The following is a 12,264-nucleotide window of genomic DNA, read 5'->3' as shown; positions in this document are numbered from 1 at the left end:
ATTTTATAAGGTAATCAAATCGACTTTATCAAGTCATACACAGCAGCAGACACACATTACATACGCTGTCCCCGGCTGATTGCAGTATAGTCATACACAGCTGCAGACACATACACTGCCCCCGGCTGATTGCACTATAGTCATACACATCTGCAGACACACATTACATACACTGTCCCCGGCTGATTGCAGTATAGTCATACACAGCAGCAGACACACATAACATACACTGTCCCCGGCTGATTGCAGTATAGTCATACACAGCTGCAGACACATACACTGCCCCCGGCTGATTGCACTATAGTCATACACATCTGCAGACACACATTACATACACTGCCCCTGGCTGATTGCAGTATAGTCATACGCAGCTACAGACACACATTACATACACTGTCACCAGCTGATTGCAGTATAGTCATACACAGCTGTACATATCTCCCAACATGACCCTCTCCAGGAGGGACACAATGCTCTGCTCCTGGACTTTTCTTTTAATTTATGATCGCCATCACCTGTGCTGAAACACCTTTCTTATCCATTAACCTGTTCAATACAGATGCCAGCAATCATACATTAAGAGAAAAGTCCAGGAGCAGAGCATTGTGTCCCTCCTGGAGGGAGGTATGACTGTAGACACATTACTGTTTTATTTTTTCCCTCTATTCCCAGCTGAGTGCCGTTCTCTACCGTATGATCACAACATGCCTCCCTGCACCCACTATATGATGTAACATTATGTGAGAACTTTGTGTTTCTCTCTTAGATCCTAATGACAATCGTCCACCACAGCTCGGGATTATTGGTGGTGTCATCGCTGTTCTTCTAGTGCTGGGCATTGCCGTTACTGGGATCATTCTATACAGGAGACGCTCAGGTGAGTGTGACATCACAGGGTGATAGTACATGCAGAAACACTATCACATCTACAGCACTACAGAGACACGCCCATCTACAGCACTACAGAGACACGCCCATCTACAGCACTACAGCGACACGCCCATCTACAGCACTACAGAGACACCCATCTACAGCACTACAGAGACACGCCCATCTACAGCACTACATAGACACCCATCTACAGCACTACATAGACACCCATCTACAGCACTACAGAGACACACCCATCTACAGCACTACATAGACACCCATCTACAGCACTACATAGACATGCCCATCTACAGCACTACAGAGACACGCCCATCTACAGCACTACAGAGACACCCATCTACAGCACTACAGAGACACGCCCATCTACAGCACTACAGAGACACCCATCTACAGCACTACAGAGACACGCCCATCTACAGCACTACATAGACACCCATCTACAGCACTACAGAGACACGCCCATCTACAGCACTACATAGACACCCATCTACAGCACTACAGAGACACACATCTACAGCACTACATAGACACCCATCTACAGCACTACAGAGACACACATCTACAGCACTACAGAGACACCCACCTACAGCAGTACAGACACACACCCATCTCCAGCACTACAGAGACACCCACCTACAGTAGTACAGACACACCCATCTCCAGCACTACAGAGACACCCACCTACAGTAGTACAGACACACACCCACCTACAGCAGTACAGATACACCCACCTACAGCAGTAGACACACACCCATCTACAGCAGTAGAGACACCCATCTACAGCACTACAGAGACACCCATCTACAGCACTACATAGACACCCACCTACAGCAGTGCAGACACACACCCATCTCCAGCACTACAGAGACACCCACCTACAGTAGTACAGACACACACCCATCTCCAGCACTACAGAGACACCCACCTACAGCAGTACAGACACACACCCATCTCCAGCAATACAGAGACACCCATCTCCAGCAATACAGAGACACCCATCTACAGCACTAGACACACACCCATCTCCAGCAGTACAGAGACACCCACCTACAGTAGTACAGACACACACCCACCTACAGCAGTACAGAGACACCCACCTACAGCAGTAGACACACATCCATCTACAGCAGTAGAGACACCCATCTACAGCACTACAGAGACACCCATCTACAGCACTACATAGATACCCACCTACAGCAGTGCAGACACACACCCATCTCCAGCACTACAGAGACACCCACCTACAGTAGTACAGACACACACCCATCTCCAGCACTACAGAGACACCCACCTACAGCAGTACAGACACACACCCATCTCCAGCAATACAGAGACACCCATCTCCAGCAATACAGAGACACCCATCTACAGCACTAGACACACACCCATCTCCAGCAATACAGAGACACCCATCTCCAGCAATACAGAGACACCCATCTACAGCACTAGACACACACCCATCTCCAGCAGTACAGAGACACCCACCTACAGCACTACAGAGAGACACCCACCTGCAGCAGTAAAGAAACACCTATCTCGAGCAGTAAAGAGACACACCCATCTCCAGCAGTACAGAGACACCCATCTAGAGCAGTACAGAGAGACAACCATCTCCGACAGTACAGAGAGACAACCATCTCCGACAGTACAGAGAGACAACCATCTCCAGCAGTAGAGAGACACCCATCTGCAGCAGTAAAGAGACACCCATCTCCAGCACTACAGAGACACACCCATCTCCAGCACTACAGAGACACACCCATCTCCAGCACTACAGAGACACACCCATCTACAATACTACAGAGACGCCCATCTGCAGCAGTAGAGAAACACCTATTTCAAGCAGTAAAGAGACACCCATCTCCAGCGCTACAGAGACACACCCATCTCCAGCAGTACAGAGCCACACCCATCTACAGCAGCAGGAAAGAGACACACCCATCTCTGGCAGTACAGAGACACACCCATCTCTGGCAGTACAGAGACACACCCATCTCCAGCAGTACAGAGACACACCCATCTACGGCAGTACAGAGACACACCCATCTCCAGCAGTACAGAGAGACACCCATCTCCAGCAGTACAGAGACACACCCATCTCCAGCAGTACAGAGACACACCCATCTACGGCAGTACAGAGACACACCCATCTCCAGCAGTAAAGAGACATATTTACAATAGAGACACACAGCTACAGCCATACAGATTAGTAGCAGCTCAGTAGAGATGTTGTTATACTTATTGCTTGGTCTTTCTATGCTGTACTTCTTTGCAGTACATTTCTGGGGAGGATATTTGGATATAGGAGCATGCGAGGACTGGTTTAGAATACAGATGTGTCCACATGCCCCTGTCCTCATATTGCACCAAATAGCCCCATTTGGCACACAGCGGAGTATTCAGCTAAGCCTTGCCATGCGTCCGGCCACACAGCTTTGTACCAAAAATGCATCTTGTTCGCATAACTTCTGATACAAAACTACAGTGCCCGAGGACGCTGGCGCCTGCCCAGGGCACTACAAGAGACTTTTCAGTGCAGCTACCCTGTGAGTTGAGTAAATGCTAAATCCAGAAATAAGTACAACATCCAGGAATCGCTGCCTGTGGCAGGGCGTCTCAGAGCACAGAGAAGATATAGGTGTATGAGGACACATCTGTATACACATGAGGTAATGATGCTGTTTATTCATTTGTGAAGAGATTGTAGACCCTGCATATTCCTGCTCTTACCTCAGTCTCTTGTGTTTGTTTTAGGGGTGAATCCTGGTCGTCTCTATACTCCTACCCCCAGTAAGTAACATTGCTATTATCTGCTCTGCCCCATCTGTATGTGTGGTGTCTGCAGAGGTGTAGCTAGGCGCCATGGTGCTGGAGCAAGGGTATGTTTTGGCAACCTCCTCCCCTGTACTGAATTGGGGGCCTAGCCAACATGTGGTGACATGTTACATTTAAAAAGAAACAATATTTAAAAATCCTAAATTGGTGACAGGGCCGGTAGCTCAGGGCGAAAGTTTCCTTTGGGTGCCTTCCATGTTTAACATAGGGTTAGTGCGTGCCGAAGGCTTGCAACAACAATATAGGGGCATGGCAGTATGGACGGTGTAATGGTTAGCATTACGGCCTCACAGCACTGAAGTCATGGGTTCCATTCCCACCATGGCTTTAACTGTGTGGAGTTTGTATATTCTCCCCGTTCTTGCGTGGGTTTCCTCCGGGTACTCCGGTTTCCTCCCACAAAACAAAAATATACTGGTAGGGTAATTGGCTCCCAACAAAATTAACCCTAGCATGAATGTGTGTGTGGTAACGAATATAGGGGCTAATTCAGACCTGATCGGTGCTGTGCGTTTTCGCACAGCAGCGATCAGGCCTGAACTGCGCATGTGATTGACAGGCAGAGGCGATCGCTGGGCGAGAGGGGGCGGTCCGGCGGCGTTTAGCCGCCATTTAGTGGGCGCGGTCCGGGCAACGCAGGCATGTCCGGACCATTGGGGGGGACGGGCTGCAGCAGCTGTGTGACGTCACGCGGTTGCTGCGACCTGGGCTGCGCTGGCAGGAAGTTACTCCTGAAGTACAAAAGCATCGCGGCTGTCCGATGCTTTTGTACTTGTGCGGGGGGGGGAATCGGCCCTGACATGTGGGGCGGAGGAGCCCTGTGCTGGGCGTCTCCCCACATGTCAGGAAAGCTGATCATGGATGTGCTAAATTTAGCACATCTACGATTGGGTCTGAATCACCCCCATAGATAGTAAGCTCCCATGGGGCAGGGACTTCATTGGAAGGTGCATAGCCACAGAATAGTGCAAATTCACATTACACCACACAGTACAGCCCCTTATACATGTTATGCCACACAGTATGGCTGTATATAACTATTTACTTGTTTTAATCTAATACATTAAAAACACTATATATGCCCAGCCTAAATGTGACCCCCCCCCCTACAGACCTGATAAACCAATCTCTGAATGAGAATAATGCCCCAAAATTGACCCCCCCTAGATCTGATAATCTCCCAATGCCTCAATGAAAATAATGCACCAAATGTTCCCCCCCCCACACCTGAAACCCCCGCCAAACTCTCAATGAACATAATGCACCAAACCCCCCCCCTCGATTTGATATTCCATTAATGCCTCAATGAAAATAATACCCTAGAACTGCCCTCCCAGACCTGATAATCCCTACTATGCTTTAATGAAAATAATGTCCCAGAATTGCCTGAAGGGCAGAGAGAGCTGTGCTGCAGCAGCCTGAGGGGCAGAGAGAGCTGTGCTGCAGCAGCCTGAGGGGCAGAGAGAGCTGTGCTGCAGCAGCCTGAGGAGCGGAGAGAGCTGTGCTGCAGCAGCCTGAGGAGCGGAGAGAGCTGTGCTGCAGCAGCCTGAGGAGCGGAGAGAGCTGTGCTGCAGCAACCTGAGGGGCAGAGAGAGCTGTGCTGCAGCAGCCTGAGGGGCAGAGAGAGAGCTGTGCTGCAGCAGCCTGGGGGCCAGAGAGAGCTGTGCTGCAGCAGCCTGAGGGGCAGAGAGAGCTGTGCTGCAGCAGCCTGAGGAGCAGAGAGAGCTGTGCTGCAGCAGCCTGAGGAGCGGAGAGAGCTGTGCTGCAGCAGCCTGAGGAGCGGAGAGAGCTGTGCTGCAGCAACCTGAGGGGCAGAGAGAGCTGTGCTGCAGCAGCCTGAGGAGCGGAGAGAGCTGTGCTGCAGCAACCTGAGGGGCAGAGAGAGATGTGCTTCAGCAGCCTGAGGAGCGGAGAGAGCTGTGCTGCAGCAGCCTGAGGAGCGGAGAGAGCTGTGCTGCAGCAACCTGAGGGGCAGAGAGAGATGTGCTTCAGCAGCCTGAGGAGCGGAGAGAGCTGTGCTGCAGCAGCCTGAGGAGCGGAGAGAGCTGTGCTGCAGCAGCCTGAGGGGCAGAGAGAGCTGTGCTGCAGCAGCCTGAGGGGCAGAGAGAGCTGTGCTGCAGCAGCCTGGGGGGCAGAGAGAGCTGTGCTGCAGCAGCCTGGGGGGCAGAGAGAGCTGTGCTGCAGCAGCCTGGGGGGCAGAGAGAGCTGTGCTGCATCAGCCTGAGGGGCAGATAGAGCTGTGCTGTAGCAGCCTGAAGGGCAGAGAGAGCTGTGCTGCATCAGCCTGAGGGGCAGAGAGAGCTGTGCTGCAGCAGCCTGAGAAGCTGAGAGAGCTGTGCTGCAGCAGCTTGTGGGCAGAGAGAGATGTGCTGCAGGAGCCTGAGGGGCAAAGAAAGGTGCTGCAACAGCCTGAGGGGCAGAGAGAGCTGTGCTGCAGGAGCCTGAGGGGAAGAGAAAGCTGTGCTACAGCAGCCTGAAAGGCAGAGAGAGATTTGCTGCAGCAGCCTGAGGGTCAGAGAGAGGTGCTGCACCTGCCTGAGGGGCAGAGAGAGGTGTTGCAGCAGTTGAGGCAGGGAGCGGTGCTGCAGCAGCAGCTGAGGCAGAGAGAGGTGCTGCAGCATCAATGTAGAGGGAAGTGTTGCAGCAGCTGGGGTAGAGAGGTTCTGCAGAAACCAGGACAGAAAGAGGTGCTGTAGCAGCTAGGTCAGAGAGAGCTGCAGCAGCACCTGAAATAGAAACATGTGCTGCAGCTTCCAGGAAAGAGAGAGGTGCTGCAGCAGCAGCAGCAGGGGCAGAGAGAGGTGCTGCAGGACAGTAGTAACCCTGCTACACATCTACAAGCAGACAGCGAGACATATAAAGAGGGTGGCAGAGCTCCGGCATGTGCTGGCTGTCAGTGTCGCCTGCCCTGTTCCCTACCTATTCTCCGTGTCCAAGTCAATGTGTGTCCCCTCTCCTCCATCTGCTCTGCTGCTGCCAGTACAGTGGCCCGCAGGAGGTGTGTTGGAAGGCAGAGCATCCTCTAACTTTTTTGACACCCGGAGCTCACGTTCCCTCGCTCCACCCTCGCCATCCTCACTACACCCCTGGCTGTAGGTGTGATACATATTGCCACAAAGAAACATGTGAATGCTGATAATTTTTTTTGTTAGAATTGTTCTCTATATAACGCACACATATATATCACAGAGCTTTATAGAGAACATTCAGTCATTCACATCAGTCCCTGCCCCAGTTAAGCTTACAATCTTTGTTCCCTACCACGCATAGTGTTAACACACACACATATACAGATATTTGGGTTGTGGGAGGAAACCAGAGTACCTGGAGGAAACCTGTGCAAACAGAGGGAGGTGTTGGGGCTGGAAGGAGAAGACTTCAAGATTAGAAAAGGGAGGCATTGGTACTGGAAATGGAAGGCGTCAGGATTGAAAAGGTGAGGCGACCGGACTGGAAGGGTAAGTGTTGGGATTGGAAAGGAGAGGTGTAGGGACTGAAAAGGTGAATAAAGCGAGACTGTAAGAGGATGAATTCAGGAGTGGAAAGGAGAGGTACAGTATCGAGAATGGAAATGATAGGCATCAGGATTGGAAAGGTGAGGCGTTGGGACTGGAAGGGTAAGTGTTGGGCTTGGAAAAGAGAGATGATAAGACTGGAAGGGGATGCCTTCAGGATTGGACAGGGGAGGTATCAAGACTGGAAATGGAAGGTGTCCGCTCTGGAAAGGTGAGACATGATGACTGGAAGGGTAAGCGTCTGGATTAGAAAGGAGAAGTGTTGGGACTGGAAAGTTGAGGCACCAGGAGGGGAGGTGTTGGTACCAAAAGCTGGCAGGCACAGAACCGGATACACAAACTATATTCTCCATACACGTTGCTATGTGTTTAGTGGAGTTGTGGTAGTTAGTCAGAAGGTTAGAAACAGAAAGCGCATTGGTGCACACCCCCTCCCCCCAGTAGTGTCCGTTATTCACATTACACCCCACAGTAGTGTCTGTTATTCACATTACACCCCACAGTAGTGTCCGTTATCCACGTTACACCCCACAGTAGTGTCCGTTATCCACGTTACACCCCACAGTAGTGTCCGTTATTCACGTAACACCCCACAGTAGTGTCCGTTATTCACATTATACCATACAGTACTGTAATCACATATATACTCTGCGTAACATAACGTGTACAATAAGCAGGAAACATACCAGTATACACTAATGTCTTCTTTCTTTACAGCGTAAGAAACCACTGAGGAGCATCACACAGGAAACTGAAGAGACGTCCTGTTCTACTTGATATATTTATCCCCATGTTACTGAGTGAGCTGTGATCCTGGTTACACCGAGTTATTACATCGTTGTTACATGAATTTGTTGTAAATAGAAATGTTATAATAATAAGACTGTGCGCTCTCACAGGCAGGGCCTCTCCTCCTTCTGTCTCATGTCCGCACCTCCATCCTCTACCTCATTTCTACCTGTTCTTTGTTGTGTTCCTTTTATGTTCAAGTGGAACTTATGTTACAGTATATTAGTTACATTTTTTTACTCTTGATTTCTGCTCATTTTATTCTGTGTGCTATAGTGCTGAGGGATCCGTGGCAGCTACTAGGTTATTACATGTAGCCCATTATCTTTTTATATTTCTTTGCAATTTTGCTCTACTTTCACTATTCTACATCTTAGGCCTAATACCCCTGGTGTTTAGTGTGTGCAGTGTACTGGTGTGTGTAACACATATACTGTAACTGGCTCTGACATTAGATACCATTGGTTGCAGTGTCACCATAGCCGCAGCCACTGTATATAGCATTTGTTGGAGGTTTTGTAACATTCAGTTTGTATAACTCCTAACATTTGGGAGGGTGGTGTCAGGACTTTGTGCACTCCTGAACAGAGGCGTAACTAGGGTTTTCGGAGCCCAGGGCAAGATGGAAAATGCCCCCCCCCCCTAAAAAAAACCCAGTAAAATAAGCATGTGCCGGATACATGCCCCACGGTGCCAGATACATGCCCCACTCAGTGCCAGATACATTGCCCCACTCAGTGCCGGATACATTGCCCCACTCAGTGCCGGATACAATGCCCCACTCAGTGCCGGATACAATGCCCCACTCAGTGCCGGATACAATGCCCCACTCAGTGCCGGATACAATGCCCCACTCAGTGCCGGATACAATGCCCCACTCAGTGCCGGATACAATGCCCCACTCAGTGCCGGATACAATGCCCCACTCAGTGCCGGATACAATGCCCCACTCAGTGTCGGATACAATGCCCCACTCAGTGCCAGTTACATTGCCCCACTCAGTGCCAGTTACATTGCCCCACTCAGTGCCAGTTACATTGCCCCACTCAGTGCCAGTTACATTGCCCCACTCAGTGCCAGTTACATTGCCCCACAGTGCCAGATACATGCCCCACGGTGCCAGATACATGCCCCACAGTGCCAGATACATGCCCCACAGTGCCGGTTACATTGCCCCACAGTGCCGGATACATTGCCCCACAGTGCCGGATACATTGCCCCACTCAGTGCCAGTTACATTGCCCCACAGTGCCAGTTACATGCCCCACAGTGCCAGTTACATGCCCCACAGTGCCAGATACATGCCCCACAGTGCCAGGTACATTGCCCCACAGTGCCAGGTACATTGCCCCACAGTGCCAGTTACATTGCCCCACAGTGCCGGATACAGTGCCCCACAGTGCCAGTTACATGCCCCACAGTGCCAGTTACATGCCCCACAGTGCCAGATACATGCCCCACAGTGCCAGTTACATTGCCCCACAGTGCCGGATACAGTGCCCCACAGTGCCAGTTACAGTGCCCCACAGTGCCAGTTGCAGTGCTGGATACAATGCCCCACAGTGCCAGTTACAGTGCCCCACAGTGCCAGTTACAGTGCCCCACAGTGCCAGTTACATGCCCAACAGTGCCAGTTACAGTGCCCCACAGTGCTGGATACAATGCCCCACAGTGCCTGTTACATGCCCCACAGTGCCAGTTACATGCCCCACAGTGCCAGTTACAGTGCCCCACAGTGCCAGTTACAGTGCCCCACAGTGCCAGTTACATGCCCAACAGTGCCAGTTACAGTGCCCCACAGTGCTGGATACAATGCCCCACAGTGCCTGTTACATGCCCCACAGTGCCTGTTACATGCCCCACAGTGCCAGTTACAGTGCCCCACAGTGCCAGTTACAGTGCCCCACAGTGCCAGATACTTGCCCCACAGTGCCGGATACAGTGCCCCACAGTGCCAGTTACAGTGCCCCACAGTGCCAGTTGCAGTGCTGGATACAATGCCCCACAGTGCCAGTTACAGTGCCAGTTACAGTGCCCCACAGTGCTGGATACAATGTCCCACAGTGCCAGTTACATGCCCCACAGTGCCAGTTACAGTGCCCCACAGTGCTGGATACAATGCCCCACAGTGCCTGTTACATGCCCCACAGTGCTAGGCCCCCCCCGTGCCGCCGCCGGACCCCCGTCACTCACTTCTTGTGAGGGGAGGAGAGCGCAGCGCAGCGCCTCTCCTTCCCCTCGCCGCTCCAGGTCTCCGGACGCCGGCGGCTGTCTGGCGCCGGTTCGCTAGCCAATCAGAGCCCGCGGACCGGCAGCCAATCAGGAGCCGGTCCGCGAGCCCTGATTGGCTAGCGCCGGAGACCGGACACGGCAGCGCTGCTAGTGCTTCCAGCGGCGGTGAGGGGAGGGAGAGACGCTGCGCTCTCTCCTCCCCTCACATTTAGGGTTAACGGGGCGAGTGGGGCATGATGCCCTGGACGCCGGCGGCGCCCCCCTCTCCTGGGCCTGCCAGGGCGCCCAGGGCACGTGCCCTACTCGCCCTACCCTAGATACGCATCTGCTCCTGAAAAGGGGGCTTAGCCGCATGTCATGCCCTCATTATGCCCCACACTGAGGTGTGACCGCACTTGACACTCTGAGAACACGCCCATCACTTCCCGAGCAGCTGAGTTACCCCCAACCTCTCTCCACACTGTTAGGATGCTAGTGCACACACGCAGCACCCATACACTGGTGAGAGCGCGGGACCTCCCAACCTTTCCCGCATGGGACACGGTATTATGTGTCCCCATCTGCTGAACTGTGTTGTGTGTGTTGTGTTCCCTTCCACTGAGCTATGTTGTGTGTCTCCTTCCACTGATGTTCTGTGTCCCCATCCATTGAGCTGTGTTGTGTCCCCATTCCACTGACCCACGTTGTGTCTCTTTCCTCTTAGTTGCATTGTTTCCCCTTCCTCTGAGCCATGCTGTGTGTCCTCTCCCTCCTGAGCTGCATTGTGTGTCCACTTTCACTAAGCTGCGTTGTGTGTCCCCTTCCACTGAGCTGCACTGTGTGACCACTTCCACTGAACCGTGTTGTGTGTCCCCTTCCAATGAGCCGTGTTGTCTGTCCCCTTCCACTGAACCGTGTTGTGTGTCCCCTTCCAATGAGCCGTGTTGTGTGTCCCCTTCCACTGAGCCGTGTTGTGTGTCCCCTTTCACTGAGCCGTGTTGTGTGTCCCCTTTCACTGAGCCGTGTTGTGTGTCCCCTTTCACTGAGCCGTGTTTTGTGTCCCCTTTCACTGAGCCGTGTTGTGTGTCCCCTTCCACTGAGCAGTGTTGTGTGTCCCCTTTCACTGAGCCGTGTTGTGTGTCCCCTTTCACTGAGCCGTGTTGTGTGTCCCCTTCCGCTGAGCCGTGTTGTGTGTCCCCTTCCACTGAGCCGTGTTGTGTGTCCCCTTTCACTGAGCCGTGTTGTGTGTCCCCTTTCACTGAGCCGTGTTGTGTGTCCCCTTTCACTGAGCCGTGTTGTGTGTCCCCTTTCACTGAGCCGTGTTTTGTGTCCCCTTTCACTGAGCCGTGTTGTGTGTCCCCTTTCACTGAGCAGTGTTGTGTGTCCCCTTTCACTGAGCCGTGTTGTGTGTCCCCTTTCACTGAGCCGTGTTGTGTGTCCCCTTTCACTGAGCCGTGTTGTGTGTCCCCTTTCACTGAGCCGTGTTGTGTGTGACATAAAATAATAGATGGAATCAAAATGCACAAAATAAAACCAAAAGTATGAAGGCTGTAATGTGTGTGGGTAGTGATAGACACGGCTCGAACCCTGACAATATGACTGACTGTGTTTTTATTTAATTTATTTAAAAAAAAAGAAAAAAAGAAAAAAAAAAAAAATATATATATATATATATATATATATATAACTATTTTGTACAACGCAAAAAGCAATAAAGACACATCCCATGTGATATAACCTGGAGTATACGTTGTTTTCCTTCCTTCTCACATTTTATTAAAGCACATTTTAATGGAGTAAGTCACAGCAGAATAGAGAAACATGACTTCTTACTATTGCGCCACTAATAATAGGATTTTAATTGCCTACCGGTAAATCCTTTTCTCGTAGTCCATTGGGGATACTGGGAATCCATTTAGTACCATGGGGTATAGACGGGTCCACTAGGAGCCATGGGCACTTTAAGAAATTGATAGTGTGTGCTGGCTCCTCCCTCTATGCCCTCCTACCAGACTCCGTTTAG

At 51.5% G+C, this 12,264-nt stretch overlaps 1 protein-coding gene across 1 annotated transcript in view; it reads left to right on the top strand.

Moving 5' to 3' along the window:
- The window catches only part of LOC134949563 (H-2 class I histocompatibility antigen, Q9 alpha chain-like), a 101,065-nt gene extending 89,111 nt beyond the window's left edge, over positions 1 to 11,954 (top strand). The window contains exons 5-7 of the mRNA XM_063938221.1: positions 767 to 877; positions 3,646 to 3,681; positions 7,959 to 11,954. Coding sequence (XP_063794291.1) covers positions 767 to 877; positions 3,646 to 3,681; positions 7,959 to 7,963 — 152 coding nt within the window. The 3' untranslated portion in view covers positions 7,964 to 11,954. The remainder of the gene's footprint in view (positions 1 to 766; positions 878 to 3,645; positions 3,682 to 7,958) is intronic.
- Positions 11,955 to 12,264: the final 310 nt, after the last annotated feature.

The sequence above is a fragment of the Pseudophryne corroboree genome, chromosome 8, assembly GCF_028390025.1.
Source record: "Pseudophryne corroboree isolate aPseCor3 chromosome 8, aPseCor3.hap2, whole genome shotgun sequence".
NCBI classification, from domain to species: domain Eukaryota; kingdom Metazoa; phylum Chordata; class Amphibia; order Anura; family Myobatrachidae; genus Pseudophryne; species Pseudophryne corroboree.
The sequence above is the reverse complement of the archived record's forward strand: the minus strand, read 5'-3'. Positions and strand labels throughout refer to the sequence as shown.